Genomic DNA, 25,776 nt, shown 5'->3' with positions numbered 1-25,776 from the left:
ATTATGTCTGTAAGGGAATCATGAAAGCAGAAAAAAGACATAATTTCATGAACTGAGAAGAGCAAAGGGCTTGGCATTGAGCTATTTGATGTTTTTTGAAAATAAAAACAACTGCACAATATATCTTATTCCCTCAGCTGTACCAGCCGGACACGATCATTGTCCTTGTCTGTCCTGGTTTGTTTTCCGTCTTACACCAGTAGGATCGTATTGAGCGCAGTCCTGCCTTGAAACTGGTGTGACACAGAGGACCAATGTAAACGTTCATGGTATCAAGATTTTACTTTCATATTCAGGAAATAATACTATGAGCATTTATAATGAAATGTTTCTGTGCAATTTAAGTCTTTTGCAACTTGTACAAATGTCAGTAAAATTAATATCATCTCAAATAAGAAAATTAGTTCAGAGGTAGACAAAATAAACAATTTAATATTAGTTGGAGTTTTATGTGTTATAATCATCAGGTTGAAATTAAAATTCGCCCACGATGTTTTCGAGCCCATACCTGTGTGATACGCATCAACATCAGCGCACTCATGAACGTCGAGGTAAGGCAGGTAGTGATTGGTTGGCATCTTAACAAAAATGATATTAAACAAAAAATTGAACATTAACGAGTTGATCTGTGCAGTAGTTTATTTTTATAAAAATAGCCAACATTTTGACATCAAGGATATTGACTTTGGTGATGTTTCACATAGGCTTTAACTACTTTCCTAGGAAAGTAATTGCCAACAGTGACTGCAGTTTGAACTTCTCTATAAACATCACTTCTCTCTGGCTCTTGTTACCCCCCCCCCCCCCCTTCACACTGTTCAAACACTGCTGACTGTATTGGGCAATAGACTTTCCATTAAAACCTTTTGCATAACCATGAAAGAGTGTAGCATGGAAGACTAGACGTTGAGCAAATATTCAATATGACCTTTTCTGAAGGCCTGTATTCCAATAAATACTAATTTCCTGTTGATCTAATTAGTGCCTGCAGGAATTTGTCTTCATCAATTATTGAGTAAAAACAGGAGAAACTCTATGGTCTGCCATTGTAATGGATTTATTATAGTTGAGGGAGGGGGGAGAAAGAAAGGCTGGCTATTATTTATTAAGCAGTTCTTTAATTGTGTTGAAACCACCCGCTGACGCGTGCAGCACTAAAGGGCTCGAGCGTAGCCATGTTACACTGGCATGTTGTTCCCAAAGGCTAGCAGAGTGGGGCCCACTGAACATGTGTAAACCCAGTGGAGAGCCCTGCATCACGTCACTGAATGCCACAGGGTAGACCTACTGTATGCATAAAATAGACAGGATTGAAGCAATGAACAGGCAGATAGCGAGAACACAGGTGTTTGATCACCTTCTTGTTTCATGTGACGTGCCTTGGTGTTGTGTTGACTGTTTGTTTGTTTTTTTACACATTTCCTTAGGACAGGCTGAATGTCAATATCAGAACGTGTCACTGGGATTTTCTAGAGCTCATTGCAACAATGCTGTAGTAATATAATCAGTGCTTCAAAGAAATGTGTGTTGTTGGTTTTTTTTAATCCATTCAAGAAGACACAACTCTAGTAATTATTAAGGACATTTGGCAGAATAACGACAGAGAAAATATAAATCGGCCAATAACAGAAGCTTGCTACACAAAAATTAATATCCAAGATATCAGCAGTGCATTTTCGTATCTCTACTAATATGTCCAATGAGGGAGAGCGCAAGAATTACCATAGACAACCATCTCACACAGAACCAAACATTAAACTGGACAAAGATTTGAACCATTAGCTTTTCCCTTGAGATGAGCCAGCACACTCTCTCGCTCGCTCTCTGTCTTCCTCCATATAATATATATATATGTATATATATATATATATATATATATATATATATATATATATATATATATATATATATATATATATATATATATATATATATATACACACACAGGCGTGGCTGTAAGACTGAATGGTCTGTGATATGTGTTGCCCCTGCGATGGACTGGTGACCTGTCCAGGGTGAACCTCTCACCTGAGGGATACTGGAATAGGCTCCGCCCCCCCCCAGGTGACCCTCAATAGCATAAGCGGTAGAAAATGGATGGAATAATGTCTTGTATCTTTTGAAGAGATGATTCTATTCTGATTAGAGGGGCCTCCAGGAGGACAAGGGGATACACAGGGATATTGTATGGTGTGATGAGTATGATGATGATGTGAGTCATAGGCTTGGGCCATTATGAAAATGATCAAACTTGTCGAATATTAATTCATAGACTGGACTGAACTCTATCACCGGGTATTGCTGAAAGATGTCCCCAAGAAGAGGTTAATTATTTATTTGTCTGACATAAAATACAAGTGTGAACACAGACAATCAGCAAAGTCAGTTTCACACAAAACCTCAAGCTTTATTCTTGTACTATTTTAGATTTCTTTGACACTAAATCTGCCACGACTCGTCTCGATGACAACACAAACTTTACAGTACATAATAAAGCCTCTGCTGAGTGCAGCCATCTTGCCCCACCTTCTACAAAAATCTCAGACGGACTGCGGTGGCCACTTTAATCCAGTTATAAACAATTAAACACTTTATTATTATGATGTCATATCCTCATTATTAACACAATACAACGAGATGTACATCAACACTGTAGGCTAGCTGTTATGACTCAGGAGGCATTGGCTGGTTGGTGTAAAATCAAATTGTTTAGGTTTGATTTCGGTCAAAACTGGTGAAACTTGATATGTCAAACTGAAATGGCAATCTCGTACGTCATCACGTTTTATGCCGTTCTTGTGTCATTTTTCGGAGAGATTCATACACCATGAAACATAATTTATTACACCATTTGTGTGTTGATTTCCTGTTTTATTTTGTAGTTAGGGTCCTGTGTTCTTGTGTGCGCCCTTCTGTGATTACCTCATGTCTCACCTGTGATTATTGCACCGCCTGTGTCTTGTCTCCCTGTGCATTTACCCTCTTTGTTTCCCAGTGTCTCATGTCAGTTCACTCTTTCTGTGGCTGTGGCTGTGGTCTCTGGTCTCTGTGTTCCCTAGTAAGTTTTTAGTCAAGTCTTGTTTAGAACTTGGTTTCGTTGTTACCTTGTACTCGTCCAGGACCTTCTCCTGTTGACCCCTTTTTTTTGCTACTTTGTTTTTTTTTCCTTCCGTTGTACTTTGAAACCCCTGTATTTTTACTTTGCCTTTTGGTACTTAAAGACTTTTGTTTAAACTCAATTGGCTGCCATCTGCACTTGGGTCCTGTTCCCCCTGCTAACCCTGACAATCTGGTGTATCTGGACCTGTAGCTCAGACATGTGATGCTATTCTAACTCTTTATGGGCTGTAGGAAGTCATCTGACAGAAGAAAAGCACTCTGAGCTTTTTGTCCTTTTTAACTTTTTAATTAAAAATGTATGTGCCGTTGACACTGAGGTTAAATCTGATCACAACATCTAACAGAGACAACTTTAGATGTAGCAAGATGTCAGACTTAGTCTGCCCTTACATCTGCATTAATAAGTGTTTCCAGGCATCAGACTATATTTCCACATGGAAGTGATGTGAAGCTCAAACCGTGGCACTCAGTTAACAGTGTCAGAAACAGATGAGAGGATGCCATTTTAATTAAACTAAAGAAACTACAGTCAGAGGGAATTTTATGGAAGGAGAGTGTAAATAAAAGAGAACATTAGTGTGAGTATACACACACCGCAGTAGAGGCTGTAGTGTAAGTGATGAAGCAGCAGAACTACGTTGTTGTCGATAAAGATCCAGCCTGACATTTATAAAAGCGCTCTGCTTCCTTCTCGCCAAAACGGGGGCTACAGGACTACACAGGTGGAATGGTCCAAGCTAGCATGGCTAAAAGGCCTCCCACTACTATCAGGGCAGCCAGAAACGAGAACACCATCCATGTCTCTCCATCCTTTCGCAGTCCGTCGTTACTAACTAAAAACATATCTACATTCTCTCACACCAGCGAGTGGAGCGGTGCTGGGCAGAAAGCTGGTAGTCACAGATAGGCCTTATCTTGGACTTTAAATTTTAATTGTTTCCTTTTCTCCACTAAGTTTTCCTCCACCTTCCCTTCAATCTTTAATGAAGATTAAGGAGTCACAACTAAGCCTTATCAACATGACTGAGGAGACGAGAAGGTCCAATCAAGAGTAGCCTTCTCACAGACACACATTTAAATTTGCCAGAAGAATTAGAAATGATGAAGACGCACAAACACTTTCACACAGTCAATTTTGCCTCAGAAAGCTGGTGGTCACAGAAGAAAACAAAAATTTGGAAACACACGCAGCCCTGACCTGCAAGTCAGGAGGACGATACAAATTGGCTGTGGATGGACCACAGGCTGCCTCTGCTTTGACAACCTTTACCACACACCACCTTTGATTTTTGGATAATCTGACCATCTCTAGCAAACAATTTGATTGAAAATGGTATAATCCTCATGAAGGGAGGATTTGCAGCATTTATTTGATCAAAGTGTCCCCCCCCCCCCCGAGCCAGGTGAGACTGAACATATTTGTGAACTCAAAAGTTAAGATACACATAGATCCTCATCTAAAACCACGATGAGAGGCAAAATGTGACACCATTACACGATAATTGCTGCCATTGAGTCTTATTTCTGCAATATCTGCACTTACAGCAGTGTTTATTTTTCTGACGCTTTGTTCTGCTAGTAGCATTATCAACCCCCGGAGCCAATGAGCTATATTACTGTAGGGCAGCAGAAGAGCACTTAGAAGGCTGCAGCTGTCCCAATGTAGCTGCAATTCACAAAGAAAGGTGACAAAAATGGATGTGGTAATCTCAATTGATAAGCAATGAGATGAAATATCTATCAGCATGGGATTAAAGTCCAGGAATGTCATGTATTTCACATTCTATGCATGAGTGCTGCTGCCTCCCAACCCAGCTGCACGTCCATTACCGAGGGGAAATATCCTGCTAGAATAACATTAATCCCATGCAGGAAAACTCAAAGGATTTGGGTTTTTTTTCTTTTAGTCAAAGAAAAACTAAATGAAAATAAATGATGTACAAATATTCTCTTGATGCTGAAATCCTGCATGGGGCTGCTTTTTTCACTGTTGATGGTGAAGCATATCTTTGGTGTTATGAAACACCACTACATCTGTAATGTGTGTCTACCTGGGCTATTTCTGAACATACCTGATTTTATAAGAATATTTAGTAGTCGAGGGCTGACACCCTCTGGTAGTACACGCCTTTCCCATTCAGCTGCCTGCCTCTGCTGCTTCTGGACAAACTCCACAACATGTAGTGGTTTGCTTAATGTCACACTCTGCAAAAGTGATTTAATTCCTAAAGGCTCTGGTCGAGAGGAACACATTCTACATTTTCAGCGTGTGCTGCCATTTTTTGATTGGGGGGAGGGGTTTACTATGAACAATGAGATTCTAATCAGCTCAAAGAAACGCTGGCAGTTCCTTCTTTTAATTACCAAAGTCAAAAAGATATATATATATTTTTTAAATCACTATGAAATCAGGGGCAGCACAGTGGTGCAGTGGTCAGCACTGTGGCCACACAGCAAGAAGGTTTCAGGTTCGAGTCCCGGCTCCAGCACAGGGTCTTTCTGTGTGAGTCTCCATGTTCTCCCTGTTCCTGTGTGGGTTCTCTCTGGTACTCCAGCTTCCTCCACAGTCCAAAGACATCAAGAGGGGACGAGGCTGATTGATACTCTAAATTGACTGTAGGTGTGGCTGTGAGTGTGAATGGTTGTTTGTCTCTATGTGTTGGCCCTGTGATGGACTGGCAACCTGTCCAAGGTGAACCCTGCCTCTCGCCCGCTGACGCTGGGATAGGCTCCACCCCCCCCGCGACCCTTAATGTAGGAATAAGCGGAAGACAATGGATGGATGGACAATAAAATCAGTTCATTGATAAAGTAGAAGTGAAGTGAACTACAATTCCAGAAAACTGCTCAGGAACCAGTTAAATAATCTATAATAAATCAGGCCAATAAGTGGAACCAAATCAATAAAATATTCCCCACTCTTAGTACAGGCAGCAGTGACTGCACCAAGAATACCTAAAGAGCATACCCCCCCCCCCAAAAAAAAAAACAAATAAAGGTTGTTTGTGTGTGCTAGCACCTAAAACTAAAGTTAACCATTCATGATATTGGAACAAGTTTATTTATTGGTTAGTCTGACTACATCTGAACTTTTAAAGATGCATGTAAATACAAATAATACAACTGAAATATTACTTTTTGAAGTCAGACTAACATACTTAGTTAATGCGGTTGTAGATAAACTCATTCCGGCGTGAACAGTATTCACCTCAATCCGTCCTAAATTGTTCCAGGCATTCTTCACATTATCCATACATCCCACTGCTGCTTAACCCAGAAGTCAATCAACGCGTAGTCAAGGAGTTTATTCTCATGCTCAGGCAAAAAAGGACACATTTCTGGTCAAATTTTAGGGTGTCTCAACTTGATAAACATCTATTGTCCTTTAAAAGGCATCAAATTAGAGTCTACTGTTTAACCAGGACATTGCTTGCTAGCTTGTTTGGTATGCAGGTCATAGAGATCCATTTACACTGGGTGTCTAGGAGCTGGCTGTTGAGGTCTTACATATATCTCCTCATATAGTGTAACAGTTTTTAAGCCCCACCCTACCTGCTCAGCCCAGTGTCTGACTGGAGATTTGGTCGTTGTGTTTTTGTGTGTGATTGTTTCCTTAATGTTCCGCCTTCCTCTCTTTCTCTGCGATACGAACGTTATGGAAGGGAAGTGGAAATATGAAGTTTATTGCACCGAATGGTGAGTCATTTCACTTGCAATTGGCAACTCTGCATCTGCAGCCGAATCCCATACGGATGTCATATGTAAAGTGCTTTCCACTGAGCAGAAATTACTCCCGTCTTCTTCCTACACACGCACGCACGCACGCGCGCACACACACACACAAACACACACACACACACACACACACACACACACACACACACACTAGATGGCCAAGAGGGAGGGAGGGAGAGAGAGAGAGAGAGAGAGAGAGACAGAGAAAAGCTGACTTAAACATTTTTCTCCATTTCACAAAAGTAGCTGTGCTGCTGTCAACATGATGAATGAGAGTATAAAAAGTGAGAGAGAGAGACATAAAAAGAACAGAGAGAGAGAGGGTAGAAGAGGAAGGGAAAGATTGAGGAAGAATAAGTTTTAGAGGTAGGGGGAGGTGCAGCTCTCTGACCTGAACACGTTACAGCAGCTGTTGAATATTTGCAATGTTTTGTCAATTATAAATGTTAATCTCGTAATTTTGTTATTGAATCTAAATAAGAATTTGCTGTGGCTGTGTGTACCCATGCGTGTATGTGCGGACTGTCATTATGTAATGAGGTGCTTGCAAACATGCCCTTTCACACATCTAATGATTGGACAGTCAGCACTTGTCTAGGTGTTTTGACATGCCCGCATTTATGACCCCGTCCTACTGGTGATCATTAAACAGGTGGGAACTGACTCCATCAAGCAGCATCAGCAAGATGTTGCAACGCACTGAGAAGTTCATGTTCATACATACAAATCAGAGTGTGTGTGTGTGTGTGAGTGTGTGTGTGTATTTGTGTCAGTCAGTGCTAATTTCATCTCTTTGATGGAAAACAGTAATGAATATATGCTGATGACCTTTTCATGTCAACATGAGAACCGCGGTAATAAAAACCTACTGTGAAAGATGGGTGAATGAAGAAAAGAACCAATTACTGTTTCATTCAAAAATCACATTTAATAACCTGCTTGCATCCGTGCCATCAAATGTGATGTTGGTGTAGCTGTGTGAAATATAATTCAACATGTTATCAGGGCAAAATATTAAAATATGGATGGCTGAGGCACTAGAATGCATGAAAATGTTAGCAAATGACATCATCATCATAGGTTTAGGATGTAAAGTTGACATAACCTTCAGTTATCCATCCTTGGTGTACAACCTTTCATAGGATTGAAGCAACAGTGTTGGACTTTAACACTCTGCTGTAGTTCAATGCTGAAGCAGCTACGTGAAAAACAAACAAACAAACAAACAAACATTTCAATTTCCTTCTACCATCAGGTGGCCTATGACTTAGCTGTCCCAAAATGTAATGGGGTTTTCCTTGGGACATAATACACACCTCCATCAGATTTGTTGAAAATGAGCTTTATAGTTATTGTTTTGTTTTGTTTTGTTTTTTTGCAGAATCCTGGCTGACTGACAGATTTTGTTTAAAATTACAGTTTATGACAATTAATAATACCACTTCTACTTCTACTTCTACTGCTACTACTACTACTACTACTACTACTACTACTAATAATAATAATAATGATACTTGAACAGTAATTTAATTAGAATCATCAGCAGATGCTTGTTTAGCCAGAGTAGTTTTTTAGAGTAGTTTTAGTGAAACCCATCATTTAGCAGCACATAAAATGTCCCATTTGTAATGGTTTCACTGTTGCAAACTCTCTGACTCCATATGTAACTTTTTTGTTTTTACCTCCAAAAATGTATTTCTTTAGTCGTGAGCAGAGATTATAGGTGGATTTAACAGTCTACATTGCTGGCATACCCAAACCTTAAAAACTATATAAAAAAAATGAGAGAGAGGGGGGGAAAAAAACGGCAACATAATCTCATGTCAAAAAGTGTTTAAAGTTACTGAGTATTGGATCAAAAAGAGAGAGAAAACTCTTAAATCCAGCTAATGCCAAACAAGACTTCCACATCCACATGTTTTTTCATACAAAAAACCAGATTGGAGTTGATAAGAGCAGGGAGAGGCAGGTGCATCACTCTGCAATCAGAAAAGGAAAACAGAAGATTTAGCACTTGACAGCAGTCAAAAACCCTACAGAAGTGTTAAGCTCACCACAGTGCTTTTAAAAAGAAATTGGGTGCACACCCACAAATGCCATTAATTAATAATCAGTCGAATCATAATTGACGAATTAGCTAGTAGGGTCGGAGGGCCCACCAGCCATGGGATTATCATGTCAGGGGCATGCACTTTGAACCAGGACTAGAGTGTTAGCAATATAACTTCAGGCTCAACTCTTCCGTACTACAAAGACAGTGTACATTTCAGCACAGTATATCACAGCAGTAAGATATGCTAACCTGCTCCACAACAGGCTTGGCGCTAAGTTACGTGGCTGAAACATGTACAAGCACCTCCCAATGACCAATCACGCCTCTCGGTAAATCTCGTCACCATTCACCCATTGATGAATTGACATTTGTGTGCATCGTGGGAAGGTCTGTCTGGTGTATGACAGAAAAACAACCTGTGGGATTTCCTTAGAAGCACTCCTATGAACAAGAGAGTTTTTTTTTTTCTACTGAGGGAATTATTTATATTTATCAGTTAGGAGAACCTGCGTTCATGGACAGAGATTTAGATCATTGTCTGCGTCTGGAGGGGACGCCATCTCTTTCATATCCTGATGTCTTGGTACGGCTGATCCCCTACTAAAGTTGCTTGGATTTGTAAAACAATGCAAACTGAAGAAAGTAAAGACAAGCAGATCCTGTTTTGTAGCGCAGGCCCCTGACACACGACTGCTGTGTTTAAGCGGGTGCTTCTGCAACACATAGTTGGAGAGAGTCAAAGACTAAATCTACTGTTATACAATCGGCGGCTCCAATCACAGTTGTTTCAGACAGCAGCGTCCACGCTCCAATTGTTTTTTTCCTGTTAGGAAGTCGAAGCTGCCAAAATCTGTTTGTAGGAATTATGCATGATTTGGTGATCAAAGGTCTACAACTCAGAGGTTTTATATCAGAGAATAGCTTTCAAAAGAGACTTTAACCATGCATGCCGACCACTACACGCATTCACTGTATGGGTGGGAGTTTGGGGCAAATTTTATAGCTATTTCCAGGAATGCTAAGAGTTTCAATTAATCCAGTTAGTTGTTAGAGCACACAATCATCTCCAACAATACAGGCACTCAACGTGAAGGCTAAACTCACTAACTCACTCCCAGAATGAATGACAGGCTGCAAATATCCAACAATCCAGCAATTTCTTTTCTTTCCCTTTAAAATCTCGCAACTCAGGTTCAAGTGATCCCCTTCATAAAGTGAGGGAGCTTTACTTGAGAGTGAGGGAGAGAGAAAGAGAGAGGAGAAAGTTAAATATCTGGTACCACCTGCTGGTCACAGTCAGAGGCTATAGAAGTGAACTGAAGCAAACACTTGACAAACACACGATACGGGGCTGGGAGAACCAGTGCTCAGCCCAGACTGTGCCTTCGAAAGCAGAGAGGGACACTTTATTCATGATCATGTTTGCATTTCATTGTTTGCATGAGAGTTCTCGAGCCTATTATAACCAGTAAAACAACATGAATATTCAATGTGAAATGCAACCTCTCCCCTGGATGGCCCAGAGGATTTGCTGGCTGATTGTGATCCATGGCAGCTGACAATCGGCCCATTGCAGTGGGCCATAACCTAATGCGTGTGTGCTGATGACAGTGTGAGGCAGCGGCCTCAAACCGAGCAGTAATTGGACATTACTCCTGCAGAAAGGGGCTAAAAGCATCTCCGCCACTCTTTGTGCTGACATCCCTCTTTTACTCTCATCACACTCTTCTCCATTTCCCTCAGCTCCGGCCAGTGCTCCTTTAATTGTAATGGCCTTTTTGGGAGTGTTAAAAGCAGCTCAGAGACACTGGACATCACTTTAACAAATACAAAGAGAACCTTTGTCATTTACACTCCTGAGCTGCTGATGTGTGTGCGTGTATGTGTGTGTGTGTATGTGTGTGTGTTCACAATGAAAGGCAATAAAATCCACACTGAGCGTATTCTGTGTCTCCTGAACTTTTCCCCCTTTTGTGGTGATGAGTCACTGCCATACATAACACTTAAAATTCAACTGAACACACCTGAGATCTGTGTGTGTGTGTGTGTGTGTGTGTGTGTGTGTGTGTGTGTGTGTGTGTGTGGAAGCATATGTCAGCTAAATAATCATCACAGTGATTTTTTTTTCTCTTTAACCGCAGATGGTAGTGTTTATCTGTGTTAATAATGTAAGGATGGCTTTAATAGCTTGCCGGTTGCTTTGTGCTATCACCATTAAGGCCAAACCTACATTTTTAATGAGGAGGAAACAAACACTTACAGCTTTACTAACATTAACAAATGACTACAGGGTCGAATTCCACCAATGAGCATCAAGCAATCAGCACAGAGTAATAAGCCTCCAGCGATCAGTGTCACAGGTAGAGTTTGGATGAGTGTGTGTGTGTTCAGGGATCAATCATCAGTCGATACTCATTGTGCTGCATGTCTCTCTGGTTGGATCCAGCCACTGTCTGGTCTTGGTTCATGATTCTTTTCACAGAAAAAATGCTGTAACGACTCCATCTGTCCCTGACCGACGACAAATATGAAAGATAAGAAATTTAACAGTGGAGGAGTCAGATTAAAAGGAACAATAACAGTCTCCCTTATCCTCCAGGCAACAGTCGACTTAGTGTAACTATACAGTGTGTTACAGTTGAGGGCCTGCTTTAAAAAGCTTTGCAAGGTGCAAAAGAGGTAAACTTGTTTAAAAAGTCACCACACAACTGAATTTTTTTCACTGGAAATGCCACATTATTAATCACTGACTGCCAGTTACATTTGCTCTCTCTACTGTTGCAAATGCAGAAGCTCAATTGCCAAAAATGTGAGAGTATAAATGAGTTTGTCAGTTAAAGTTTACTTACTTAAAAGTTGACATTGCATTTAATATCACTTTATTCTAAATACCGAATTTATAATTTTGTCCAAAATAAATCATTTGCATCGGCACAGTGGTGCAGTGGTCAGCACTGTCGCCTCACAGCAAGGAGGTTCCAGGTTCGAGTCCCGGCTCGGGCACAGGATCTTTCTGTGTGGAGTCTTCATGTTCTCCCTGTTCCTGCTGGGTTCTCTCTGGTACTCCAGCTTCCTCCACAGTCCAAAGACATCAATTGGGGACGAGGCTGATTGATACTCTAAATTGATCGTAGGTATGAATGTGAGTGTGAAGGGTTGTTCGTCTCTATGTGTTGGCCCTGTAATGGACTGGTGACCTGTCCAGGGTGAACCCCGTCTCTGCCCGAAGGCACTGAGATAGGCTCCAGCATCCCCCTCCCCACACACACAGGATACAGCAGAAGAAAATGGATGGATGGATGGATGAATCATTTGCACAAACCACAGGGGAAAAAAGCACAATTCATCTCACATGAGAAGCCCTCCCTGACTCACTTGAGGATTATTGCTAGTTTTTCTTTTTGAAAATTAATTGGAACTCCAGGCTGAAGATATGGAACCTAAACTGTTAACGTTAACCTGTTAGCCCATTTCCAGAAGTTTTAAAAATGTTTTTTGCTAAATGTTTATCAATATGCATTTTCCAATGTTACAGCATTTATTGGCATGTGTAAAAAAACGGTGTTAATATAGATGAGAAAGAAAACAAAGCAGAAACGGTTTAGAACTGCTGCACCATTCAATACCGGCCCCAAATAAACGAACCAAAGTTTTATGGGAATTAACCTGCTAATGAATAACCACTCGAATAAGGAGACTTCTGTTTAGGGCGAAGCCCCACAGACCCGAGAACAGCACGAAAATAAAAGGTTCCTCTTTGTGTATTATCATTCCTTGATTAGTCGGAGAACACATTTTCTGTTAAATAACACCAAGAAAAATAAAATTATAAAAGCTCTTCCTAAAGCAGACAAATATTAGTTTTTAGGTTATATCATATGTTGATTGAAGCTCTTTTAATCCAATGGTGCCAGTTAATAAAACTCCTTGAAGTTTAAGATACCTTTATTTTTGCATTTTTTTCAAGACAAGGCAGCCTATTGTTGAAACAAAACCAAAAAAAAAATGATGTTCCAAGTTAGAAAACAAGAAAAACGTCAATGAAGTTATGCTTAACTCTACTAGCTCTTTTTTTTTTTCCTTAAAGAAAATGAGTGAATTCCACTGTGGACGTGAATGGATTAAAAGTCAACTGAATCCACTACGACTGCACCGATTTTTTTCTCTTGAAAATAGCAACTGGTTGAAATAACCCTGGATTGAGTGTGCGATGTGTTCTTTGTGTGCTAGAACCTGATGCGATGATGCAACGGTACACGGTGCAGATGGAGTGTGTTACACTCAACAGTCAAGAGAATTCTCTCGTTAGGGAGCTAGCATCGAGAGGGAAAGAACAACTCAATGAAAAGCGACAGGAACTAAAGATTTCACTAAACAGCCACACTGCCTTTGTCCTTATATAGTGGGGCTTGTACTAAGGAATAGAACCAGTAAGTGGGAGAAAACTGGCACAGTTAAAAACCATTATGGCTCATGCAATATGTATTTTAAGGTTTTCCTGTTTAGAGGCGCAAAATATAGAAGGGTGGAATGGAAATTTATACAAATAGGCACTGCACCAGATTTATCACTGCAGACCGGCCACTCCATCTGAGGAAATTGCATCTGGAATTTAATGTCTTGGAAAAGCAAATGTAAAATGTGCAGCACAGTTTTAGTGGACACACAGAGGAAGAGAGGCTGTTTCAGAGGGAAACTTTACCTCTGTTTCCTGTAAGCTTAAACACAGAAAGTGAAAAGACTTTAAAGAAATTTAAAAGACTTAAAATTCCTTTCCAGACAATGCACACTAAAACTTAGCATCGTATGTAATTAAGCTGAAATGTACAAATAAAAAACTGCAACTGGGCTCCTAAATTATTGATATGTTAATATATCCCACCCGAATTAAACGGTCAGTTGCCTGAAAATGCCAGGATGCTTGAATGTGACATGCTCATCCTAATAATCAACCACCCATGCCTGCTGACCAGTGAAAACAAAGCATGTCAAAGCACTCCAAATCCATCAATGCGTGTGAGAGACAAGAGTTCAGTAATCCAGTATGGCTGCTAATGAGAAAGAACATTTCAAACCACACGTTTCAGCTCAAGCCAAAAATACAGACTCAAAACACTTCACCTGTGACACAGAGGACAGTTTCTGAGGTTTAGTTGTCAAAAGTTTGTGAGAACAATGGGAGGGTAAATAAATGCAAAACTGCAAGTTAGCACATTTTAGCAGGTACAATTCATTGTGGTGATGCAAAATAAAGGACAAGAACTGTAGTGTACACTGAACCAGCCACTGCAATGGGAATTAATTGGGTATTAAAGTTGATGTTTTACTATTTATGTCAATAAGCCAATACAAAGACCTGAATTTAATTCTGTGGTTTAGATAAGCTTGACTTGATTCTAACCAGATTCATCAGTAAATACAACAACCAACAGAGCTTTTATGGCAGGCTGACCTCAATCGAAGGCTGATGTTGGCCATCTATATTAGTATGACACACCAAACACAATTTATGCAACAACAGCTCTTGCCCCGTATCACCAACACACATCTCATCATGAATCTTCAAAGAAGCTGAGACTCTCCAACAATGATCTTCACTTTGAGCTGCGCACCACTTTCCAATTAGCTGCCATGTCAGTTTGATTGGGCGGCGGAGCCTTGATTGGGCCTGCAGGCCTGTTGACGAACACTGATAGAGGCTAAACCAGGCCGAGCTGTAATTGATATTATAGAACGAGACAATGAGCTGTGTGTGTGTGTGTGTGTGTGTGTGTGTGTGTGTGTGTGTGTGTGTGTGTGTGCGTGCGTGTGTATGTGCACACTGGTACAGCTTATTATGTGCATTATGAATTCCCGTCACTTGACTGTAGGATATGTTGATAAAAACTGATTTCTCCAAGAAAATAGGTACTTTGTGAGTGAACTGTATGTCACACTGGCTATATAATAATTTAATTAATATTTATAACAGCCAACCAACTCCTGATCATCATATTCTCTATTCTGATACAGTGACAAATGCTTTCTACATGGTGAATGGAAGTGAAGGTGATTCACCCCGACACAGAGACCTGACACAACGGCATGCTGCAGAGGAACTGCATTGACTGTGTGTATTTCCACAGATTTAAGTTGGTTGTGATTGATCTTTCCTTCTGCTATTAGATTGATATTGATGGGCTGGTAGGACAGATGGCCACACCTACAGCCAGGGTCATGCTTCACAACCTCAAATTTAATCGAAATAACAATACATCTTTTATGATCAAGCTGTGCGACGGTTTGGAAGCGAGTGGTGAGTTGCTGGGAGAGAACAGGGTAACATTAGGAGCGGAAGTTTACAGCCAACGTTTACAAGACCGCACTAAAACATGCCGAGCTTGCAGTGGAAACCGAAAAACTTAAAAGCAAAAACACTTTTTACACCGTTAACAGCCTAAAAGCTGCCATACAAGTTCATCGAAACCAAGGCTTGCTCCCAAATAATCAACTTTTTATAATTTGAGTGTCTTTGCATTTAACAAATGGCATGCCAGGATTCCCAACATTCATTCTGACACTTTTACCCATTCAAAAACCTACAACTTCTTAACTTCATTATACTCAACTGGGGATGTACATTGCAGATAAAAAGGCCAAATAATTCAATATAAATAATATTTTAGTATTGCTTATGCTGTCTTAACTGTGGCAGTTTCACCTTAAAGGGCCTGGCAGGACTGAGGCAGCTCTTTCTTCTTTTTATTCCATCGTTACGGGGCAGATGAGAGACAGAATAGAGGTGGATGGATAGATAGATAACTAGATAAAGAGAGCGAGAGAGAGTGCAACACCATGGCAGAGGCAGGCAGAATTAAAGAGGCTTTTTTGTGGCGTTTAATATCCATTCATTGGCTGGACTGCTGACACAGTCAGAGCACTGCGCTCAGGATTTATAGCCACTTCTAATGGGCATGCCCAGAACCAAAGCACTGCAGTCAGCACATTCTCTCTCTCTCTGCGCGTACACACGCACACACACACGCACGCACACACACACACACACACACACACACACACACACACACACACACACAAACACACACACTCAACAAGACAGCTGGATGCGTGCACACACACACACACACACACACAAACACACACACTCAACAAGACAGCTGGATGCGTGCACACACACACACACGCACACTCACACACACACACACACACACACACACACACACACTCAACAAGACAGCTGGATGCGTGCACACACACACACACACACACACACACGCACACACACCCACATCCATCGGGGTAGCTGTAGCGTAGCTGTCTGAGAGCATGTATCAGTAAACCCACTCGAGGTGGGAACACAGGAATCTGATCCTGTGATGAGATTGTATGCAACATAGCAGACGCACACACATACACACTTACCTGCCCAACTGGGGGTCTCCATGTACAGCCGACTGGTCGGAGGGAGCAACCTTTGACAAGGAGACAACAAAGATGAAAAGGTTAGCTATCACACATTTAACATTAAACACAGGTTGCTTTGAAGATAACATGCACAGAAAAAAATAGACAAGCTCAGATTCATGTGTTTGGGGCCGGCAATGATTCCCATACGCATTTAGACAGTGTGTGTGTGTGTGTGTGTGTGTGTGTGTGTGTGTGTGTGTGTGTGTGTGTGTGTGTGTGTGTGTGCATGTGTGTGTGTGTGTGCGTGTGTGCAGTCTGCGTTTCTAGCTGCAGCAGGAATACAAAGTCCACTGATCAAGCTTGGAAAGGAAATTTAGTCACTTTTTGATTATAATCTGATTTTTCTTTGTATCAATATCATCTCCAAGCTAATTTCTTTTAGCTTACAAAGAAAATCAGATGAATAGACACATTGGACATATAGTCATTTGAAAGAGAGGTATGGATCAACAAAATGTGGCACAAAAGAGCTCAACGGTGACCGCCCGCCTTCACAGTGGCTCCAGTTTTTGGAAGTAAATTTCCCATTCAAATCTGCCAGTGACTGCAAAATATTTGATTCAGCAGAAAAAGATAAGACAATGAAGAAAAAGCTGCAAGACCTTCGAGATAATTATTAAGAGTTTTGGAACTGCCCACACCATAAAGCAATGCAAACACTATTTCTCCCGTTTCTGGTCTGAAAAGGGAATATGGATTCCTCTCAAGCCAGACGTGTTGCTGTGTCATTTTGAATTGTGGGTAGTGTAGTAATTCTCAATGAAATGCTAAGTCTACCTCAGACTGTTACAGTATTGTGGCAGATAATCGTCTCCTCTGAGGGGAACATGAGTCCGTATCCAGAATCAAGGTGGGCAGTAGCTGTTAAGCTGAATGTGACACACAAGATCGCTGTATTTCAGTCACAGCTGTAACAGGCATTAGCTATTTATTTAGCATTCATTATTGAGCCTGAGGCTTTATGTTTTTTGCAACGCATCCTCTTCTTGTCAACACAATATTGCTGGAATTGTTTGAGGGAATTTCCCCAATTTACGCACAAATGTTCACTGGATCTGAAGGATGAACTAAAAGATTTAGCAGGGGTCAAAGTTCACTGTCACCTCTCATGAACATGATATTTCTGGAACGCCTTTAGCAAATTTCTTCAAATAGGATGGGCATCAACACTTGGTTTTAATGATTAAGTTATTAGATTTTGGTGGTCAAAGGTCAAAAGTCGAGTTCATTCTGTATAGAGACATTTCTGGCCGTATTTCTAGAATTCACAGTAAGTTTAATGACATTTTACGAAAGTAGAGGTGAAATTTCTATGAGTAAAGGTAGAGTCAAAGTAAAAAGTAACTTGTTTAAAACTGACTCGAATACTGTGTATTTTTTTTACAGGGGCCTTTTTCCATTGGGCAACACGACAGTTCACAAATTGATATTCTTCATAGTTATCATTAACTTATAGAACCTGTCAACTAGAGTCAGCGATGACTACACCAGGTGATACGGTGCCAAGTAAAAACAGGGTCCTTCACCAAAACCGCTCACAAATACCATCCTAAAAAAAGTCAATTAATAAATTCCATATGAATCATTTATCGACTGCTCACTTCAACCAAATGGTGCTACGGGAATCATCATTAAAACACAGTAAACCCCCAGGATAAATGTTTTTACTTGAGGCACATTACTCTAGCAGGGAGGACTACAAATGAACCTGGCGTGGATGAATGAAGACTTGGATCATTAAGACACTACAGTCCGTCTCACGGTGGACAGCATTATAATCTAGCAAAGAACTGTCAATGCATTCTTTCAAACACGTAGGTAAAATAACTCTTCTGAAAAAAACAACAACCTCAAAACACACACGCACACAATTACACAAAAAACTACTTGAACATGCACAAATTTAATTAGTTTATTTCCAATCCTGAATAATCAGGTAAAGATTTGAAATAACTTAATTGTCTCATGGGCTATGTATCTCCTGTCCTCTTCCTCACAATCTGGTGATAAGATCCAGCTGAGGCTGGGAGAGGAAGACAAAACATCCCACGACCCATCAGTGACCCAAGAGTCAGACAGACCCTGACATCCATGTAATACTGTTGATGGGAAATGATGTTAACATCTGGTGCACCTTCATCGTATACACGCACGCACACACACACACACACACACACACACACACACACACACAGAGGTAGTCAGGAGCCTCCTGGGGGAAAAAAATTGCGGAATATAGTAAAACAAAAAGGAAAGAAAAAAGTATGAAGGGAGTAAAGTCAAAGACAGCAGCGGTGCTTGTTGGTGTTGGTGGGACAGCTCGGAGAGTAGGAGGTGGGGTGAGGGGGTAGGTACCTTTTACCATGCGCTGCTGTATGATGGTAATTAGTGAAGTGTGATGGCTGGGCGAGGTCTATTTTGATTAAAAATGTATGCAGCGAGCACAGGATGGTGGCAAATGTGTGTATATGAGCATCTCTTAAATGGCTGGCATTAATCTGATCTGTAGCTCTAATTCCTCTCATGGGTGGTGCAGTGTGTGTGTGTGTGTGTGTGTGTGTGTGTGTGTGTGTGTGTGTTCCAGTATCTGATTGGCTTATTGATTTTAAGCTTCTCTTTTTTCTTTTTCTATTCTTTTTTTTTTACTTTTGGTGAGTGGTGCAAGAAAAGAAAAAAGAAAGGAAGGGAAATCAACAAATATTAGAGAAGACGAAAGAAGAGTTTGAGAAGGAAAGACAAAAGGGAAAAAAACATGAGAAAGACACAACAAACCACAGAAAGTTGAATAGAAAAAATCACACCACTGCCAATATGGAGGGGGGAAAAGTGACCAACTAAAACATGTTTAAGAGGAAAAGAAGGAATAACTAGGACAAGATGGGAAACAGACGAAAGATTGAGAGTGAAACAGTAATGAATCTACTCACAATAATAAGAGTTCATTCAGCAAACAATAGCAAACAGATAATTAGCTGTCAGCATAATGTATAATATACTTTTCATCCCCCCACCACCACCGCCACCCTGGCTCGGAGCAGAATCAGATGTATTAACACATAATTTCACAAATATAGACAAAATGTCCACAGCAGACGCGTTTATCCTCCTTAACACACACAAACACAGCAGCAGACATAATAATACTGCGGGTCTGGAGCAAAAACACTTTACTGACCTCCTATCACCAATACTCAAATATTCCCAGCTCAGTATTTTATATATTTACTATATACAGCCCCCCCCCCCCAGCACACACACACACACACAAACAAACAAACACATTTTGTGTGCAGAGCACAGGAGTTCAACAACTACAGCAGGTAACCATTATTTTTTTATTGAAGATACAAGCCAAGATTTTCTTTCCATAATTCTTAATTATTAATGATTTCACTATTATTAAGGCCTCTGAAACAAGGTATAGGCAGCTGCCTTTGCCAACAAACTGGACTGTGCTGATAAAACAGCAGAGGCCTGATGCATAGAAGTGTATGTTGATTCATGAGTGAACACGGACAAGCGAACACACTCTTTATGTCAGCTATGTGTATGCATACCTCTGCATTATAAATCATTGTGTATAAGTTGGCACATGCACTAAAAGGTTCATACACACACACACACACACACACACACACACACACACACACACACACATCCGTATTTGCTAATTTTCAATATCAATCACAGAAAAAGAACAAGAATTTCACCATGTGTTTGGAGTTCATTTAATGATGATTGGCAAAAGGGGACGAAAGCAATTACATAGGTTAATTCTGAGCTCCACATCCTGAACAAAGTGAAGCTGAAATCAACTTCAAGCAGAAAGCAAGAAGAAGCACATCTGTGCACGCAACTGTGCGTGTGAGCCACAGGATGAACCAGTGGAGTCAACTCTTGTCTCTAAAATAAAGAAAAAAGTGCATGACTTCCAATCCTGCAGCTGCAAGGTCCAACAATGCTGGCGAACCTGTCAATAAACTCAACCATTCCACACGACCCTCTGGATTTTATGCTGATAATGACAGTGATCACACATCTTGAAATCCACTGGTTCTCAGTCAAGAGCTCTAGCATTTAATAAATCCAGTATAAACAATATTTTATGGGTGTATCCAAGAGCTCTTCCATTATTTGCCACACTAGTCTGCTGTTATATGTTATCTTGCTGAGCGGCATATTTTTAATCAATAACATTGTGTATTTGAATTTATTTGTCTAATGATTCTTTTTTTTTTTTTTAAAGCTAATCTAAATCCCTTGCAAAAAGAGGTCTTTAACTTGAAAGTAGCTCAAAGGCCACCCATGGGCCCTGGCCCAGTGGTTGAGAAACACTTCTCAAAGTCCATCCATGATAGTAATTAGTCTGTAGGAGGTATTTTATTACTCTGTCATATAAACTACTGTTATTACAAATACTATCACACCAGTATCATTTGTGACACGATGCACGCACACATTACATACGTTTTGTGTGTACTTGTTAATGCATCCATTCCATGAAGAGGTGCAAACTCTATGGATTTGGAGCAGAGATTGTGGCCTCAAGGCCTAAGGAGGAACATGAATATAAAAATGATTAAAAGCTGGGCTGCAGAACAATCATGCCTGTCTAAAGAATGAATGAACATGAGGAGGTAGAGGGTTTCCAAAAAACAGATGAAATCAATAGCTCGCATCTATTGTCTGATGATTCACAGGCACTGACTGGATAAAAGAGGACAGAGTAAATGTGACCGTATCTGAAGGAGACGGTGAAGCTGCAGTGGAAGGTGCATCTGATTGAGACACAGACAGCTACATGTCTTCTCCTTTACCATCTATTTGACTCTAAATAGGACCAAAATGAGCATCCTGCTGCTCTGAGGACCACTTGAAAGTCATTAGGACAATGTTAAATGAGGAGACAAATCAAGTAACAAGACCACTAATTTCCTCAAAGCCTTCAGTAAGATGAGCTGCCGTTTCAGGTCGCCTCCTGCTGGTCATTTTAAATCTTGCACTTCTGCATTGCCTTCAGTTCATTCTGGAGAGCTTTGTCCATTTATTATACAGTCTACAGCTGCAAGTCACTTTCTGCTAAAGATCAGCAGCTACTGCACTGCATAGCAACATGGCAGCGTGAATGGGTGTGTGTATTCGTGTGTGTGCGCACGCACAGGGTGTGTCAAAACTCAATTTTTTGTTTCACACAGTGTGTCACCTGATCTTGACAAAAATCCTCTCATGAGTATTTAATGCATGTTGCACCCATCCTGATGTTTCTTCCCTTGTAACTGGTAGTATGGATGAGCTGCAAAATTATGTGAATGAAGGAACCTGTCAATACAGAGCCCTAGCATGAGCTGGACGTCGTGGTCTTTGGTGGCTGCACGCTGTAAAAGCCTCATCTGTCATCAGTGTAATTAAAAGCGTCTCTCCACCTGTTGTTGCTCCTGCTGCCTCTAATGAATAGCAGGAGGATAAATAACAAGTTTAGGACAACAGGTTGTGGTAAATTAAACCAGCAGTCACTCTGACTGACTGCATGAAATTATGTCAGATATCACTGCGTGGAAGCATGTGATGTCATTACCCACCAGCTTCGCAGAATCGCCTCTTTATCTGATCAAACGGCAACATTCAAAGTATTGGGCTCAATGAATCGCCAGACATGTGAGTTTATTCATGCCTGTGTGTGTGTGTGTGTGTATGTGTGTGTGTGTGTGTGTGTGTGTGTGTGTGTGTGTGTGTGTGTGCGTGCGCGCCTGTGTTAGGGAGATAGCGTGTACGTGTGTGTGCGTGCCCGCCTCGTCTAGGGGCCCCTGGCAGGTGACTGGGCCTGATTCCATTAAGCAGCCTGTAATTTGACCCATGCTTAATCAAATCAACTTTAATACCTCCAATCAAATTACATCAGCCTCCTGTGTCCCATCACACTGAGCCAGAGCTGAAGGGATGGAGGCAGAGGTGGAGGGGAGGAGGCCGAGATGAAAATGAAGAAAGGGGAGTATTCCAAAAGTGCAAGAAGGAATGTTGTGGAAAAGAATTGCAAACCATTGATGATGATGATGATGATGATGATGATGATGGAGTGAGTAAAAAGAAGGGTTCGGGACGCTTTAGCTGGACAGGGGGAAAACAGAGGGAGAGAATGAGGATTAACCTTAAAACACATGGTGGAAAGTAAAAGGGGAGAAACTGCAGAGATGATAGCGGGATCTACTCCAACCAAAGAAGATATGAGTCGTGCTATTCAAGAAAAATGACGAAAACAATCCCTTCTTCCTCCTGTCATTCATTTAGCCTGTGTGACAGATCATCAAAAATGTATGTGATTCATGTGCACGACTAATTCTCAGTGCATTTTAATGAAAGTGATAATTCAAGGATTTGACAGAACAGAGATCCAGCGCTAACATGCTTCAATCAATGATCAATACTGTTATGGGTTGGTATAAATAGTGAATCATTTGTGAAACTGGGTTTGTTGTGTTTTCCAGGGAACTTCTTTACCTTTCAAGGCAGATGGATGTACGAGATCTTGAGAGAATCCTTCCTGCCAGGCTTTAAATTATAGCATGAGCAGTGGTTTTGGCCAATCGGTGTATTTTAAAGAAATAAGGGTGTAGTTTAGGTGTGAGGACAGCGTGACTGTGGCGACTCCTACAGACCTTGTCATTGACACTGCTATAGCGTCAATTATATCCGAGCGGAGGAATATTTTGTCAATACAAGAGCAAAGAAGTCTACTGCAGAATTTCCTCCATAGATACATTGTTGTTACTCTTCTACCGACTTTGTTCAACTTCGATGTGAGTTGGGAGATCTGATTGGTTGAATTTAATGAGATAGGATAATAGAAAGATTCATCCAATCCCCTGCTGAGTATTTCTTGGAAGTGTCTGCCCTTATCCAAACCATTTCTACAGGGGACATCCCAACCATAGCAGGTTAGGATGCTGTACGACTGCCTGGCAGAAACACAAGTGTGCAACTAATTAAAAAGCAAGTAAACATAGCCCACTACTAATCATATCTCAGATTGATTATAGTGTTCTTACAAATGATAGGGGACAGTATGGGATCAAAATGATCAAATTTTGGCAGCCTTGAGACTAGTTTGACATGGATGAATCAAGTTCAGGTCTGCCGGTAGCTGAAATGTCTTTGTGGTGACCAAACTTACATTTTGACAAAGATGTGAGATCCTGTTAGCACAGACAGCTACCTTAGCATGCCTCACCACCAGCCATAACCACGACCAGCCCTACCGGTCCATGGTCACAACAGTTTGATGTGAGATCAATGTATGGTATGCTAAGGACACATCAAAGGTTCATACAACTACATTCTCACATAAAAGATGCTGTGAATGTACATAAAGTAGTAGTAAGTAGTAGTGCCAAAAGGGCAAATAATAATAATAATAATAATAATAATAATAATAATAATAATAATAATAATACATTTTATTTATAAGGCGCCTTTCAAGGCACTCAAGGTCGCCGTACAACAGTTTAAAAAAAAATTAAATAAAACATGCACAATTTAAAACAACAACAGAAGTCCCTAGCAGAGCACAGGAGAGGGCACTCAGCCATACGCCTGTCTAAAAAGGTGAGTTTTGAGGTGATTTTTGAAGGTGTCAATGGAGTCAATGTTTCTGATGTCAGGAGGGAGGGAGTTCCAGAGGCAAGGGGCAGAGCAACTGAAGGCTTTAGCCCCCATGGAGGTCAGACGGAAGGAGGGGACGTTGAGGCTGATGGAGGAAGAAGACCTGAGAGACCGGGTGGGAATGTTGGTGTGGAGAAGGTCTGACAGGTATGAAGGGGAAATAAACACAAACTACTCTGTGGTCCAAGTCAAGCAGAGAAACAGTGACAGGTCTGAACTTGACCTGAAGAATCCCAGCTGCCATGAAAAGCTTCAGACCTAATGTGCAGAGTATAGGTTTTCCCGCACCGAGATGGAAAAAGTCAAATTGACAGGTTGGAATTTGCTATGTCTTCATGATACCTTAAAAATAGCAAATTAAAACTATTTCATTTAATTCATATTTGCTCCACCTGGTGGTACAAACTAATTTCTGAATCGTATGTGTTCCTTCTTAGGCTGCCGGTGACTAATCTGGTAACGGCAGGTGAAAAATTTCAGAACAACTTGCTGTCAGACGTTTAACTCCAACAAGTTATATCAATCCTTCCGTGGTAACCAGAGAGCTTTAATTATATATATATATATATATATATATATATATATATTTTTTAAACACTGAATTATCAAACACCTGCTATTCCTCTTGGTTTGGGCCCCTTCCTACCCAGTATTGTTTCTGCTTATAAAGAGGACATCTGTTGACATGGTGTTCCTCCAAAGTTACTCAGGTCACATTTGCATTCACCCTATGAATAAAATGTGGCCTCAGACCATTCTGAACAAATGTCTGCATGGTCAGATCTATTATTTTTATTTAACCAGATGAGCCTCATTGAGATTAAAACCTCTTTTCCAAGAGCACTCTGGTCAAGAAGGCAGCATAAAACTATGAACAAAAACAGCACAGACAAAACATACACACATATCTGACATAACAGACAATAACATAGAGTAACCATTCCATCAAAGCCTCAGTACCAAAAAAATGTATTCAACTGCAATTGCATTGATCAAATGAACTTGTTTCTTTGTCTTTTCAAACTGATTTAAATTTACCCAATGTAATCAGTCCTGACAGATGCAGTTCCTTTTGAAAGTCATTCCAGGACGAAGGAGCGGTGCATTTAAAAGCTTTTTAGCCTATTGTTCTCTAAGTGGGTGGCACGGTGGTGCAGTGGTCAGCACCGTCCCCTCACACCAAGAAGGTTTCAGGTTCAAGCCCCGTCTCGAGCACAGGGTCTTTCTGTGTGAGTCTCCATGTTCTCCCTGTCTCTCTCTGGTACTCCTGCTTCCTCCCACAGTCCAAAGACATCAAGAGGGGACGAGGCTGATTGATACTCTAAATTGACCGTAGGTGTGACTGTGAGTGTGAATGGTTGTCTGTCTCTATGTGTTGGCCCTGCGATGGACTGGCATCCCGTCCAGGGTGAACCCCGCCTCTCGCCCAAAGGCTGCTGGGATAGGCTCCAGCCCCCCCACGACTCTTAACAGGATAAGCGGTAGAAAATGGATGCATGGATGGATGGATGTTCTCTAAGTGCTCTCATTGCATTCACAAATACACTGCGCTCATCTCCTCTCTCCCCTCATGTCTCTGCTCACATCTGAATCTGTTTCTGGTAAAAAGAAAATCCATAAAAGGAGTTATTCATACCACTGTCACAAAGTGCTCGTTCGTGCCCACCTGTAGTTGGGTTCACTTAATAAGATTCTAATGGCGACCTTCCTCTGTAAGGTGTCTTAAGTTAATGAAGGTCTTGGGT

At 40.9% G+C, this 25,776-nt stretch overlaps 1 protein-coding gene across 5 annotated transcripts in view; it reads right to left on the bottom strand.

Annotated features, from left to right (window-relative positions):
• Positions 1-25,776, bottom strand: part of rbfox3a (RNA binding fox-1 homolog 3a) — a 661,616-nt gene that overhangs the window by 338,377 nt on the left and 297,463 nt on the right. For all 5 annotated transcript variants that reach the window (XM_086195774.1, XM_086195768.1, XM_086195772.1 and 2 more), the window contains one exon: positions 16,331-16,380. In XM_086195774.1, coding sequence (XP_086051900.1) covers positions 16,331-16,352 — 22 coding nt within the window. In that variant the 5' untranslated portion in view covers positions 16,353-16,380. The remainder of the gene's footprint in view (positions 1-16,330; positions 16,381-25,776) is intronic.

The sequence above is a fragment of the Aulostomus chinensis genome, chromosome 23 (assembly GCF_037954235.1).
Source record: "Aulostomus chinensis isolate RoL2024-O1b breed Wild chromosome 23, RoL_Achi_v1.0, whole genome shotgun sequence".
Taxonomy (NCBI): Eukaryota; Metazoa; Chordata; class Actinopteri; order Syngnathiformes; family Aulostomidae; genus Aulostomus; species Aulostomus chinensis.
The sequence above is the reverse complement of the archived record's forward strand: the minus strand, read 5'-3'. Positions and strand labels throughout refer to the sequence as shown.